This window comes from Cygnus atratus, chromosome 2 (genome assembly GCF_013377495.2).
Source record: "Cygnus atratus isolate AKBS03 ecotype Queensland, Australia chromosome 2, CAtr_DNAZoo_HiC_assembly, whole genome shotgun sequence".
NCBI classification, from domain to species: domain Eukaryota; kingdom Metazoa; phylum Chordata; class Aves; order Anseriformes; family Anatidae; genus Cygnus; species Cygnus atratus.
In genome coordinates, this window is record NC_066363.1 from 61,224,190 (window position 1) to 61,240,609 (window position 16,420).

At 33.7% G+C, this 16,420-nt stretch overlaps 1 protein-coding gene across 1 annotated transcript in view; it reads right to left on the minus strand.

Moving 5' to 3' along the window:
• Positions 1-16,420, minus strand: part of LOC118250895 (leucine-rich repeat flightless-interacting protein 2) — a 55,016-nt gene that overhangs the window by 13,978 nt on the left and 24,618 nt on the right. The window contains 11 exon segments of the mRNA XM_050709248.1: positions 3,905-3,976; positions 4,436-4,540; positions 5,098-5,142; positions 7,525-7,632; positions 10,687-10,743; positions 10,846-10,893; positions 12,364-12,411; positions 12,873-12,947; positions 14,312-14,354; positions 14,356-14,375; positions 15,318-15,359. Coding sequence (XP_050565205.1) covers positions 3,905-3,976; positions 4,436-4,540; positions 5,098-5,142; positions 7,525-7,632; positions 10,687-10,743; positions 10,846-10,893; positions 12,364-12,411; positions 12,873-12,947; positions 14,312-14,354; positions 14,356-14,375; positions 15,318-15,359 — 663 coding nt within the window.

The following is a 16,420-nucleotide window of genomic DNA, read 5'->3' on the forward strand; positions in this document are numbered from 1 at the left end:
ACCACTTCAGAATTCAGCAACAAATCTGACAAAACTCAGACAGACGACTATAAAAGACTACAGAAATGTCTCTAAGAGTAGCTTTAACTTAATTTTCATTACTTAAGTAGTGGTCTATACTTCAGATTATATTGAAACTGTTTTATCTTCCTATTTCTAAAAAAAAAAAAAAATAGAATAACATTTTCTAGGGAATAGAAAGTCATGCATAAGTATCATAACATCCATGTTTAATTATTTGTATTATTATGACAGTGGACATACTATGACATGACAACAGAGGAAGGGCACCAAGCCTGAGTTTTTCAGAAAACCTAACAGTAGAAGTAAGGACTAAGATTTTAGGGGAGAGGCTGGTAACAATCTGATTCCTAAAAATTAAAAATACAGCTTAACCACCGAACTCTATCTATTCCACGTCATAATGAATCTTCATTTTGAGAAAGCTGTCCGTAAGGTGCATATTTTCCATTTTATAATTCTATCAATTACATACACTTATACCTCTGTTTAATTCATTGAATTCAGGAATTTTGTTCTGGACAAATTCAGTATTTCAGAAATCCCAGAAAAAATAATTCAGGAGTTGTACAGATCAGAAGAGAAAAGACAACATAGAAAGTAAAAAGATAAGAAAGGTACCATTATTATCTGGGAAATATTAAACTCCAAGTAGCAAAGAAGATTCACGATAAGATTTAAGAAAATAATGAAAAAATAAAGATCATCTGTAAGTAGATTCAGGTAATTCAAGTTTTAGATTAAAATCACAGAAAACTTTTTTTTGATGATGTAATCATGATAAATCCTGTAATAACTGGTAAAACAAAACATCAGACTGTAACCTTCCAAAGACTTCCAAACAATAATTTAATATAGAGGAAAAAGGAAAATAACATTAAAATGAATGGTAGTGTCCTTCTATGGGAATATACAAGAATTAACAATAACAAGAAAAGAGCTAGGAAAAAATGCCTGTTATTGATTGCTTCTGTGAGGGTCATGAGTGGAGTCATATAGTGATTTAGGTTGGAAGAGACCTCTGGGTACCATCTGGCCTAACTTCCTAATTGAAGCAGGGCCAACCAAAGTCAGGCTGCTCAGTGCTTTCTCCAGTTCATTCTGTATGTCTCCAGGGATGTAGACTGCCTTCCTTGTGGAAACTCTTTTTCTTGAAGTCCAACTGGAATTTCTCTTCTTACAATGCAACTTTTTTTCTGTTACACCTTGCCCTATCATTGTGCACCTCTGAAAGGAGCATGCACTCTGTCTTCCCTACCTCCCCCCATCAGGCAGCTGAAAACAGCATCTTAATAAAACCCATTTCTTCCTTACTGTATGGCATATGCTGCAGGACTCGAGTCATCTACAAGCACTGTAAGAAAGAAGCAAACAATGACAGTGACAGGTGTCTAACAGCCTTGAAAAAAAAGCAACTTGCTCGAAGCTTAAAAGATCAGGTTAAAATGTAAATAATTACGTTAACAGGGAAAAATCTGCAGTTCTGGAAGAGGAATAAATTAATTTTGAGACAGAAGAGTGACAATTGCTTCCAAGAAACAAACAAACAAAAAAAACAAACATGCTATGCTTAAGAGTCTCTGATCAATTAAAAAATGGAACATTGCTAATATTTCTTTGGAACTGTTCCTTTTTTTTGAGGGAAGACTTGCACATGTTCCCTATAGTGCAAGAGTTACGTACAGCTTCAGTAATCTGCCAGTCTTGCGAAAAAATAATACGGATTTAGAAGAATTTCTGAAACACATGCATGAGGCAGTGGGATGCCTAAGGATGAGGCAGTGGGAATAGACTGGAATGAAAATGGATAATAAGATTCCACGTGAAACCTGTATCTATGAAGATACCACCGATAATTCTACCAGCAATGACAAAAGGCTATGCAAATAAGCCTATTTAGCTAGAACAAGATGATTAAACCTAACAGACATCAAGACAGCTCCATAAAATGCATAGAGAAAAATCCTGAGGAAAGAAAAAGAATTCATTTCTAGCTGACACAAGGGAATACGGAGAGAGTAAGCAAACAGACATCAAAAGATTTGAAGAACTGACTAAATCAGAAGTACACAGATTAGTTTATTATGCTGATAACCCAGCAGGTTTGTAGTCAGGTAAAAAGCACACTTAGTACTACAAGGGTTAGGCAACCACAGAGATATGCTGGTAGTGTTACTACAGCTCACTGTTACTCAATTTCCGAAAAAAAAAAAAAAAAAAAAACACTTAAAAGAGGTAGAAGCAGGCATCCTACTAGACCTTCTAACACACAAAAGACAAAATAGATAAAGCAGAGGTTAAGGAAAAGGCATTATCTTCTTAATTAGAAAGAAGGGTTCCTGAAAGAACGTCTCTGGATTGCAATATAGCTTAAGAACATATTATTCCTTATTATTAATAATAATGTGAAACCATAGCATAAAATGAAATTCAATTTAGTAAGCTAAGCTTAGGTCAAGATCTCACTGTCTACTGTACTCCTATGCTCTCTGGCAACTCTAATGGATTACATATAATAACAGGGCCTAGTACTATGATTCAGAACTGTAGTCTTGAGACACTGGCAAACATGTGTAAGTGTTAGAGCAAGATCCATTCTGAAAATATGATGCAATCTCACATTTTATTCAAAGTTAGTACAATCATGGCGATGTCAAACAATCTTGCCATTCTTCAAATTTATTACGGAAAACTTCGAGAGCACCAAGAAATTCAACACTATCAAAAAAGGAGCTTTTTAACAACTTTACTCTTTGAAGTACTTTTAATAGTCATATAGCAATATGATTAAAACAGGATTAGAATGTCTGAGCTTCTATCAGTTTGAAGGAGAGTTACTTATCCTCTAAAATTCAAATAATTTTTGCTATGCTGAACAGCTCAAATTACCTATTTTCTCTTCACTATACCATCTACCATGCTTAATATGGAAATTCAAGGAGCTGTTAAATTGCTCTAGTAGCAAGCAGCATTCATTGAATTCTTTCCCTGTATGGATATAAAACAAGTATGTCAAGAGTTCTTTACTTTTATATAGAACCATTCACAATTAGATAACAGGAAAGAGAACAGAAAAAATATCCGGAAAAAAAGGTATTGTAAGCCACGTAATTTGCTGTATTCAGTTTCCCTTCAATGCAGAAGGGAAGAAACCAACCATACTTTAGATTAACTGTAAACTGTAAATAATGTGCAAATTTACGTAAGAAAAGCATACTTGGCTAAACAAGCCAAAACAGAGACAAATTTCATTAACCTAATACTGAAAATACCAACCTATATAGAGAAAGATAACTGAAATTGCAAACCACAAGCATCAAAATTTATATATATATATATATATATATTTCTTAACGGCATGCTACAAATCATCCGATCAAAAATAACCTTCTCCTGCAAGCAATATGCCTGCACATCTTTCAAGAGTATTACCTCAGTTTTGCTTTATAAAATGTAGTACTTACTGAATACTGGAAGACTAATTCTTAAGTTCTTTGTCGTAACTATATCTTATTTCTTTCTTCCACATTCAATATATAGCAATTACTTGGAATAGATATTTATTTAAAAACAGAACACTGAAAAAAATAGATTAAATCTCTCATAACCTTGCCACAAAATACCTGCTAAAATATAGAAGTCAATACTATTTTTAACATAAACCAAATAATAATTTTGAACGTATATTGAGATAGTATACTTAATATCTTTACCCATATGACAAAATTAATCTGATGCTCTCTATGCATTAAAAGTTAGGCACATGCTTTAAGGAAATTAAAAAAACTTGTTAGTAAAGCTTTATATAGTTAGTGGAACCAGTGATATCTCCATTACCCCAAAATACCCATACAGAATGCATGCTGGGGAAAAGCCCTGATACCTTTAGTTCTTTAAGTCCCTGCATGTATCTCCCTTCTACATCGTGTATCTGGTCCTTAAGATCATAGATATCCTGCAGGACATAGGAATGAACCATTGCATAAGAAGTATGGGGAAATAATTTACAGCTGAAAGAGCATTAAAGAGTTTATATGAATTTCTGTCAAATGCCAAAGCCTGCAATAATTTACAGAAACTATTTAATTCACAAAAACTAGATGGAAATTAAGATTTTGTTTATGTCATTGAATCCAAGCCGCAAGAATTAAAACAGATCTCAAATAGGACACAATTATTTCAAATTGACATAAACAAATTCCTGTAATAAAATAAGCTAAACTGTCAGCACCATAAATAATTATGAACATAACAAATGCAATTATCGAGATAAATAAAAAAATTTTCCTGCAAAAATTACATTCTCATAACTTTTTCTTACTATTAAGAAACGAACAGTTTTGTAACAAAGAATTCCTCGTAACCCCAAATACAATCTTAAACTAGCTTCAAATTCTCTGAAAATGCAGTTTACCCGTAATTCGCTGAGGGAGGCATCAGGATCCAGCAAACTGCTTGTATCTCCACTTCCTCTCCTAGAGGAGTTGCCACTCAGAGGAATTGAATTGCGAGATGATGGCTTAAAGAAGGGAAAACAACGTATCAGGTACAATACTGGGATTTCTAGTATACTTGACATTGCTCTTTTTTAAATTCCTTTACAATCATAAATAACTTTTCTCTTGTTTCAACTTTCTTAAGATACGTTAGAGACAGTATTTTCCTCTGAATATTTCCCAAAACTTATGTTACTTCCCGGTGAAACATAGGTTTCTGTTTGCCATCACCTGGTATATGAGCAGCTTACACAGAATAGGAACACAGAGGTTATGTAGCAGCACCGAAAAAAACTAGAGGACTTATGAGTTATTTAAATATTTCAAGTTAATTTCCAGTTTTCTGTTCAGAAAGCGTTCACAAGGAGGCTGTCAGTGCTGGGAAAACAATGCTAGAATTATTTCCGCCAAACAGGATTCAGAATGTTTTATAGCCCTAGTATCTTAACATACTACCTCTCCCGCTGAATATTTCTCCCAGAAAAAGAATTCTGCAAGAAACCAATACTTGCTAGAAGTAAGCTAAAGAATAAAAGTATTTTAGATTCTATTTTTAAAATTTTAATTTCAAACTTCTTACCCTTGAAAAAATTTCTGAATGTGATTTTTCACTCTTTTCTTCCAGCTGAAAAAGAAAAGGGAAAAAGATTACAATGCACCTTTTGCAATGACAGACTACAGAAGCACTGTCTTCTTCTGTTCAAAGATATTGTGAAATATTTAAGAACATGAAGTGAAACAAGAAAAAAAATCCAGAGGTTAACATACATCAAAATATGGTAAAAAAATATACAGCCTCAAAACAGTTTTTACCTTTATTGCAAAATAAATGAGTGCTTGTAAAGAAAAAGACTTTTTACAAAGTCTTCCAGAAAGTCAGTATTAAGGTTAAAGTACTGAACATCGAAACAAGTATCACTACTTTAAATTTGAACATAGTAGTGACTACAACACTTGGTGGCATAACAAACATGAAGTTTCATGCAAGTGCACTTCAGAAAATCAGTGATACCAGTGTGAATAACCTAGTTATTAGAAAACACATTTCTTACTTCAAACTCTTTGGTAAAACAAGAAATTACATCAGGCCAACAACAATTCAGGTGAAAGTTCTGAATTATTTAATAATTTCAATTCATATTTTTTGAACTGAAGCCTGAGCAGAAGAATAAACTAAACCTAAATTTTCATCTAGGAACCTTTGACAATCCAAACTCGCATTGCATATTTTCAACATTTCTATGAATCAAACTAGGTAAAACGAAATGAAGACCACAACACGTTGATATATTTCCTAAAAGCATGATCTTTCTAAAATCTTGTTTCTCCAAAACATATTTTAGTCCCAGACCCATGGCAACATATGTGGAAGTCTGCTATAATCACAGCAGAAACAAATGTTACTCTGTGAGAACTATTTCTTTCTGTTATGATTTCTACAGGTCAACACTGCATTTCCATGGCAAATTCATCATCTCCAATGACACCTGCAATTTTAATTTGCAAATACTTGTCACCCCTGTGATGGTAAAAATGACAAGAAAAATCCAACTGATCTCAAGTATCCATTTGGAAAAACTTAGAACATTATCATATTCTAAATTTACATTAAGAGTATGTAAACTACATTGAATATGCCAATTCTAAATCACATTTACATTATAACAATGATAAAAAATGACTGAGAAGACAGTGTAATTGCCAGTCTCTGCCTGCATATTTTCTCTCAGCAGAGTATTAGCTTGAGAAAAGCAGTTTTATTAGGAAGAAAATAAAAGCTCAAATTTAAATTGGAAAAATGACTAGTCTGTCAGACTTGGAACGTAGAGAGAGATACATTTTGCATATTACTGCAAGTTACCCAGCACTATAAGAATATTAAATCATCTAAAAGTGGAATTAAGAAACTGTGACTGTAAGGGTACAGTAGCAGTCATCTGGACCAGCCTCCCATTCAAAGCAGAATGGCTGTGGACATAAATCCAGGTGAGCCGTGCCTTTATCTAGCTAGTTTCCACTAGCTCCTGAAGATGGAGTCTCCAGCCTTGGTGTAACCCATGATAGCAACAGTTACCTCCTGGTGGAGCTTCTTCCACTGTGTGAACTGTGTGAACCTCCCAAGGAACAGCAACCTTGGGCGACACCACTTGGCACAGCTCAGAAGAGTTGGAAGCTGCTGTACATCACTACGTATCCTTCCCTCTACCCAGCTAAACAAGCCCAGTTCTCCCGATCTTTCCTCTTACAGCATATGCTGGCCCTGAACACTATTTCAAAGACATGATGAAGAACAGAAATTCCCCTATTTTCTCACTGTTAAGCACAAAAATTCTGACTACAAGTAACAAAAATTTTTAGAACTAATAGTTACAATAAAGAAAAGGCAGCTAGGTTTGTCATTAGTGATGCTCAGATTAAACAAATGCACAGGAAAACTGCCATCACAATTTTCCTGTGATGAAAAATCCCCTCCCCCTTTTTTTATTGGAGCATTGAGTGCTCCATTGGGGGATCTTGACAAAGTTTCATCACGGATGATTGAATACTAAAACACAGTAACAACAGCACACCTCTAAGTATCTATTTTTGTCACTAAACCAAATAATACTATTCCAAAGCACCATACAAGTCTAGAAATTGTTAACTTTATATAGTGAACTTCCAGAAGAAAAAAAAAAAATTCACAGTGAAGAGATGCTTAAGATTATCACACATTAAAAACGTGAAGTGTTAGCACTTGTCACATGCTTCTAGCAACAGGCGAAATCTCCTTAAGATAAAGCAGCATGCAAAGACAAAATACTTTTTAAAAATTCAGACTCCAGACATTTTTATACAAAAGACAGACACTAGTTTGAAACAAGCCCCAACCATTCAACAAACCTATGTGCCATTAAATATCTCCAAATTCTTTTACAGCATTTACTCATTTGGAGTATGAAAAGAAAATCCGTGGTTAGTAAGTTTGCTGTGTTCACCACGGTATAACAGCAAGCATTGCACTCACACTATTCAAAACTTGGACATCATCTGCATCAGAAACAATGCTTCCCCTGCGGTTGGAACGACTAAAATAATCAGCAGCAGTTTCACTTTGATCAGAAAAATCAGAGGACTTCAAAAGATAAGGAGAAGGTTGAAAGAGAACTGAAGATGATATCACAGAATGAACAAAAACATATTTAAAATATAGTAAATCAATTTAATTATTACAATTTATTCCTGCATTTCTAACAACTGTTAAATATCAATTTCTTCTATATTTTTGTTATCTAGAATGTTTCTATATGAATAAAGCATATGCCACACATTATGAATACTTCAGTCAGTATATACATAATTTTTAAACACCATTCAAGTTTACTGTTTGATAATTTAAGGCATCTAGAAGTAAGGCTAATGAGCATTTATTACCAATTCATTTTCCTTGTTTGGAGCCATAAAAAATACAATCAGATATACAAAAGGGTTTGGGATTAACAACCTACATTTATTTAAAAAATAAAGTTTGTACATAATAAAAGCAGGTGATATCATAAGAAATCAAAAAATAGAAAAACACTTTCCCCACAAATGATTTTTCTTTAAATCCCTGTCACCACACTACAATCAATCTAATCTGGGCTTCCTCTCATTTACAACTTTAAGAGGCTTTACAAAGGAAGACAAACTTATTCCCCAAAGCTATATGTCAGGCACCTAAAAAAAAAAAAAAGCAAGGAAAAAGTGATAATGCTACACAACACTTGTAAAAAAGGCAAGATATACCTAAACATACTACAATCATTACAATTGCCATAGGAATTGAAGCAAAATATTGTACTAAAAGTATGTTACGCATGTCAATCATGTTACTGTGGACATTATATTTAAAGTATACACATGAAAGAAAATCTTTAAATGAACAGCTTGAAAATAGTCTTCATCTCATTTTCACCATTTAAAAATAATTTGGAACTTTGTACTTCATATACATAATTGATGTAGCCTCATCTCGTTCCAATTAAAAGAAAGATGTCTTTTAAGCAAATGGGACCGGTTACGTATGAAATAGTTGGCTGATCAACACCTACATCTCAAATTATGCCTACAGTAAATTCAGCAAACAACTATCTTAAAATAATTAAGAAAAAAATAGAAAAAAATTTGAAAGACAGTATGCAACCCAAATCACTATCCACACTTGCATGCCATGATCAGAGGATTTTGTTTGCTTTATTTCTTCATCTGTACACCACAAGGATTAAAATATATATATTTATGCATTTTAATAATTATAACTTAATACTAAACCCATAATTTGTATTATATAAAATAATTAATGTTTTACTAAAATCAGGTGCTTGCCTATTTTGCATAAGGAACTTGTATAACATGAATGAAAAATCTGTTCTGTATGGGGAAAAAAAGTGAAGTTATAAGTAAAGCATTCTAGAAAAACAGGATAAAATGAATGACTTACACAAGCTTAAAAAAACAGATATTTTGGCATAATTTTTCTGAACAGAAATGAAGTTTTGTGGAGTTTCAGTTTTTGTTGTTGTTTGTTTTAAGGGGAACAGTTATGCCAGAAGGCGGAAGCATCAAATATGGCTTACATTAAAAAAAATAATGTAAAAAAAAAAAAAACAAAAAACACAAGACTAAAACCCTAATCAAGGGGCTAATATATTTATTTTCTTTCATACAATCTCTAATAAAAGAATATAATGGAACAAAACACACTTAGATTTGTGATAAAATTCAATGGGCAATGTTCAAATCTTAATGGTGGCCAATGCAAAAGTAAATTTGCAATTTGCTCAGATCCTCCTCAAATATTACCCTAAGAGTTTTGTTTTTATTACAGATTTTTTTTCATTACTGTTGACTGCCTGAAACATACCTTCAAAAGCCTCATAAGAAACCACAGAAACTACCACCCCACTGGGTGAAGGTTTCTTTATTGCTGTATCCCCTCTCAGAAGGGGTCTAGTAACGTCAACTAGTAAACTGGCCTTAGAAGCAGGCACACCTCTCTCTTTCTTGATCGGTTTATCAAAACTAATACCGGTTTTAAGATGGAGAGGCATCATGGATTCATAATTTTCCAACATTGTTTTCTACTCTGATTTCAAGTTATGTCCTATTTTCCCTTTTGATTTCCAATGAGTAGTGTGTTGATTTCCAATGCAACACACAAATGAAACCAAAATATTAACAGAAGTACAGAAAACAATGCTTACTTTATGAATAACATTTTTACTTAGTCTGCTTAATATAGTCCCTTCAGAATTATTTCATTCGATTTGTTAAACAGATACTTTGAACCCTGTTAAACTTTCACTAGTGTATCTTGACATTAACGATATCACAAACATACTGAGATCCGATTATATAAATTCCTACAAATTTATTAAAATATGTATTTTATACATATATCTCAATAGGGACTAAGGACTACTTGTCTTAAACTTATCAGAAACTTAATGGAGACAAATACTATGTTCACAGTTCAAGAGACTTCAGAATTGGATGGTAACACCTCCTACATTTTGGAACTCCATAAGTTAACTGCAAAATTCCCTTTCTCCCCATGCCTTTAAAAATTCACTGAGGTCTGTTGTAGCTGAAAAAACAGTTTCTGACAAATCTGTTTTTATTCTTCCTCTGTAACATTGTTGAGAATATGTGAAAAATGAAAACAGGACTGAACATTTCAGCTTAACTCATAACCAAACACTTTTGTTTTTTAATGTAGCAAAACAAATGAGCTGCTGCACCAATAAAACCAATACAGTTGTTCTGCTGCAGAAACATGGTGCAACTATTTAACATCAGTTTGCAGCATGAAAAAAACATCTTTGGAATGACAGTATTAACACAATACAGATCTAGGAACAGTTTTTCTCATTTTTGAGTACCAATCATCAGAAAAATCAGGCAGGTACTTCTTACGTTTGCGAGAGATGCTTAGAATAGGAAATTCTTTATTGCTTCTATACTTTACTATCTTACTGCTAAAAGTTCATATCTTGCTAAAAATTACATCTGACAAATGACATTTTTTGATGCAAAGTGAATATCAAGTCTGTGTGTTCATCAGTAAAATGATCCACAGTGTAAATACTCATAATCGTTGTGTGTTAGTATCAAGGCATTCAGCAAAACATGCAGAAGGAATGCTCACCACAGGACTACTTCGAATTGAGCTTGCTCTTGAAGAATACCAACTGTATTCAGATGACTAAAGAGAAGTTATGAAGGAAATTTTCATAATTTTCATTGATTTTTGTCTCCAGCAAACAAAGATTTTGAAAGGAAGGAACCCAAAGCCTGTAACACTTACAGTGTGAGAACTATATGAGCTATGCAATCCATCACCACACAAAGACGCCTGAGAAACAGAGGGAATGAAGTACCATTTATAGTCTGTTTCAGAAATAATTGTCACACACTTATGCACTGTAATATATTGAGCAATGAAACCTCATTCTTATTACCTTATCCCATCTACGCATTTTCCAGTTAACATTTATACTTTTCAAAAGGATGAATAACAGTTTTTGAAATTTCCAGCAGTTTCCTCCCACTAACAGGGATGTCTGTTTCCCAACATAAATCTAAATTTCCCTGAAAAATGGCCAAATAATTTTTAAAGAAAACTATTTTCAGAAGAAAATAAAATATTTAAAGTGAAATATGTTTCTCGGTATTCTGAAGCCTTTAAAATTGCCAACCACGCTGGGAATGGAAGTTTTATTGTACACTCATCAGTTTGACTTTGTTAACCCACACACAGGTTTTCCTGAAAAAAAAAAAAGTTTCAAGGTGCAAGGCTGAAATCTGTTTACGTAGGGTATAATAAAGGAAGCTCTGGGCACCAGATTAAATAAAAATTTACAGTCTCATGATGCTTTCTCCCTACATTTGAAGGGATCTCCAACAGTAAAGAATTATACGCAATAGCAATTATAATGATCTCATTCTCTCTCTGGATCCTCTAATGTTTTATCAAAAACATGCACAAAATCAAAAATGTGCTTGCAATCCAAGTGCAAAGTAGGACCTAACTACATAAAAATATTATATAAAAATACTTGAACATTTTCTTACATTGCTTTATAATTTCTCTAGATGGCAGTATAAGTTAGATTTGAATTACTGTAGCAGCAAAAGGCATAAAGTTTCAAGCATACACATCACCTTTTCAGTAGGGGTTTTATAGAGTTATCTTAGCCATTCTTAAAGCATTTCTAGCTGCTTTATATTTAATAAATATGTAGATTAGGTTTTCATCCTATTACATTTTTGTATGATTATGAAATTTGAATATGGCATCTTATTTGAAAGTATGTGAAGTGTATTTACCACAAATTTCTGTAATTTCCTGACAATGATTTTCCCCATTCAAATGCTAGATTTTTTTTTTTTTATCATACATGCAGTTGTTGTTTAGTATGCTTGGATTAACTTGTTCTAAGGCCAGTGTTCTTCAACATCACTATACTATTCATAAAGTTTATGACCAACTGTAAAAAATATCAGTAAAACATCAGTTACCAAAATAAAGAGGCAATCTAGCAATGTTAAGAACCTTAAACTGACGCCTCCCAAATATCAGACACACAAGCTGCATATATTTAAAAACATGAAACGAATGCACATTTCATATTGTCAAGCCACACGGCCATACAATACAAATTTAAGGCAACCATGCAAATGGCGCTTATGAACCAAACTGATACTTCTTATCAAACCAGTGTTTACAGAAGAAGACACCTATAAAGAAAAGTGTTAATTTAAATTTCTGAGGGCCATTAAAATATCTAAAAAGAAGAAAAATATTCTATCACGTTGTACTAACCCTGTAATTCCTAGTTGTTGCCACTGGATCACTGTACAGGGAAGATGACTGTAATGTGAAGAATAGAAAACTTTTTCTCTGTACAGTAAATGTTTTTTATCTATTGCTCTACATTCACCAAAAGTTCTTAAGATTGAAGTATTAAATTTCATAGCTATAATAGAGAAAACCTTTAAGAAAAGTGTGGATAAAGATTCCAAGAAAATCCATTATCTTTGAAATCATAATGTAAAACACTAATAAGAACAGGCTAGAATTTTTATCAAAAGATTTGAAGAAAATTATACGAAATTAAGTAACTTTCAAAAGACACATCAATTTCCTCTAGATACTTACTTAAACCTGACCATGAAAGTAGCTGCAGTTGCTGGGAGATGCTACCTATCTCACCAGGCTGTTAATTTATCACTTACAGTAATGTAGAATGAAGTAGCACGTTGGTGCTAAATTTTTAATAGGCTTCATATATTTTATGTATTAATAAATGTATATAGGAAGATAAGACAGACCCGAGTATGATACGAAGGAACTGGTTTACTATATCTAAGGCTGCTATAATTTCTTTGATCGTGGTAAAGTCCACTCTGTGGAGGAAAAAAAAAAATAAAAAGAACAGAATAAAGCTTGCATCTAAAGATCCTGTGAATAAAAATTCAATCTCAACATTCCCCAAACATTCCCAAGCTCAGAACTTGTACAGAACACTGTAAATTTTTTCTGTATGTCAGCATATTCTGTATTTTTAATGTCTTGCCCAAAGTAGTAAATGGTTTTATTACTTCCCTAACAAATAAGAAAACAGTAAAAATTTGTCTACAACATGACAAGTACAGCATGAAATACAAAAAAAAAATAGACATAACTCACTAATAATTAGTACAATTGTTTGTTTGGTCTTCTTTCCATTAGATACCATCCTGAACGAGAACGTGGGGGGAAGAAAAATTCCTAAGAGTCACATTTCATGATTCTTCAGCATTAGTCTGATTCCTAACACTGTTCTTGATACCAAGCACAAATTCTGAAGCCTAGCAGTTAAACTTCTGGCTTATTTCTGTTGTTTTCAGACACTCCCCACACAGTCAGTATATATAAGCACATGCAAGGAGAAATTTGATAAAGAGATGTGGTATAATGTGGTACTTTAAAAGCACTTCAGTAAAGTAGTGCTTTGTATCCCAAGGAGGCAGAAAGATTTATATTATACATTTATTTAAGAACTAAGAGTACAGGAAAAATATTTGTTTGCAATTGCACCTTAAAAGCACGCAGAAAAATGCTGTAACACAAGTAACTAAAATGAAATATAAAAATTATTTCAGCCTTGTCTCAACGCAAGCATCCGCTCCTGCTGTAACTCCCCTGACCCCTGAAGCCAGCACCACTTTATCGGTGTCAATTCCCTCTGAAAAACAGTATCTAAAATATTTCATTTCTTGGCACTACATTCATTTATATTACATACTGTATTTTGTATAATAGCTTTCAGAAGATCACAATATTCCATGTCTTTCTTTTTCAAAAACTCACTGGGACAATGTCAAAGTTTAGGGGAAATACCATCTACTTTAATTCACATCTACATTTAAACTCTTCTCTAGCTAGTAGTGGACACAGTGTACACAAAAAAAAACCACCTATCTCCATTCTGACTGAATAAACCATAATCCAAAGAGGTACAACTTCTAAATTTGAAAAGACCCTTCTACAGGCCCATCGTAGAACAGTATTTATATTCAGCTGAGTTCCATTTACTTAATTCCACTGACATGGCCGCAGCTTCGAACACTCAACTTCAGGTCAGAATTTGGTCAATACCACAGGTTTCTTTTTTCCTGAAAAGACATATGCATGCCAGCAAACTAATTAATTTATCCATGCCCTGTATTAGTATGGAACCCCCACACGGTTAGTGTGTTGGTAATAAATATTATAGCAGAAAACCAACCAAGAAATCTTTATGGGCATAAGCAGTTTTCTTTTTCGTACTGACATTCACTGTAAGCATGACTCTAAGAATAAAATTTAGAGAATTAACACCACTAAATAACATCACCTTCAAACATAAAACCTTATGTTTAACTCTAAGATATTTATCACCTGCAATGAAAACACCATAGGAAATTCTACTTGACAAGAATAACGTGCCATACTTCTATTGCTGTATGAAAAGGTGGTAAGCGAAATTACAACCGTCCTTCATCTTTGATTAAGACAGGCTTTCCTTAAGCCTTTCAGAAAAATGGTTAAGCGTTTTTAGTCTATTGGTTTTACATTACAGACTATTTTAAACATTGTACTATGTTTGCTTCTTTGCAGCTAACTCAGATGACAATGCTGTTTAAGCAAATTCAGCTTTTTAAACTGCTTACACACTCCTTTTAGTGGTATTTGGTGCTTGCCTTTGTTTAGAGATGCACACGAATCTTACTTAGCATAATACCAACAAGAATGCGATGCACTGTACTACCACTTCCTAATGATAAGGAGTTTGTCTTGTTTTGTTTTAAAGTAAAGGTATACAAACAACTTGTTTTTCCCTAGACTGAAAAAAGTTGTATTAAGTTTTTATGTGGAAACACAGCATACAAATATATGTAGAAACACACATTTTTGGTTTTGTGTTTAAATTGTCCTCTGTATGTCACACGTAACTACACTTAATGTTTAACAATGACCAATAAATAACAGTGTTTACTGTAAAATAACTCTTCTGTTTTCTGTATGTTACTTCTTCAGATTTTCTCCCAGGGAAAGTTTATATATGCACTCTATGGAAAGTGTTAAGACAATATTGCTATTCTAGATCTGAAAGTGATAGTATTAATCTTTTATATTTTTTAAATCACTTTTAAAGTAGTAGTTTGTGTCATTACACCTTAAAAAAAAAACATACAAAAATAAATCACACAGCAGACTTCACTCATACAAAAACATGCAAAATGTTAACATACAGGGACCGAGTATCTTGTAGGTCTATCCTTAACACTGTCATACTGAGATAAAAGAAAAAGAAATTAAAATACTGATGTTGAAGTACCAAAAAAAAAAGCAGATTTTTTTTTTTTTTTTAAAAGAATGACTAAGACTGAGGAATTACAAGAAAACATTCTGCTAATTATGAAAAATATATACATGCAGGAATGCCATTTAACCAACCTAAAGGGCATTTTCAGGCTGGAATACTGTTTAACAAAAACCTTTTAATTTCTTCCCCACAGCGTCCCAATTTGGGAAAAGTGAGATGATTTTGGATGGCAGTACGCTGTGTGAAATACATGTGGTTTTGGTAACGGAATTTTAAATAATTAAGTAAAATCTGATATGCTAGATTACATTAAACTGAGGTAGCATTTGTTGGGTGATGAGAGTCTCACATGCAAACAGGCAAAAGAGCCTCTAAGACCCACTGTCGAAGTGTGAAACCCATGAGGATTTGGGGGCTCTCTGGAGCACCTCACAGACTGAGGGAGGTTACAGCCCACAGGGCATGGAAAGCATTATGGGATACACAGAAATATGACCTGGGGATTGGGTGAGGAAAGGGAAGGATAAAGGTGTTTTCAGAAGGAACAAGTGTGAAGGAGGATAGTGGGATAACACAGTGGGATAAAAGGGTCTGCCTGTGCACAGAAAACACTTCTGGCAACTGTCCTTGTCTAGCCATGCCCTTTGCATGATCATCAGGCCCGTCTGGTCTGTCTTCTTCCATTTCCAACTCCTTTTCTGGGTGCACGCCTGTGTATGAAGGCCTAGGGCAGTTCGTAAACAGACAGACTGTCTGAGGCCAGACCACATCGCGTATACTTCTCACTAACAGACTTTCATCTTGGTCAGCCAGAAAAAGGGGAACAGGATGAGGCCTTTTGTGTTCGGGTGAATGCTGAGTGTTTCTGCCTGTGCTGATCTGTCATCGCAGCCTATAAACAAGCAATGTAAATTAAACAGGCATATGTTGTACACCTGTTTTGTGTGTCTGCCTGTTAGGATTACATCCTCAGCATCATCACTACTAGCTGGATCTGGGAACATGGAACTCTTAAGGGTATTTCATGAA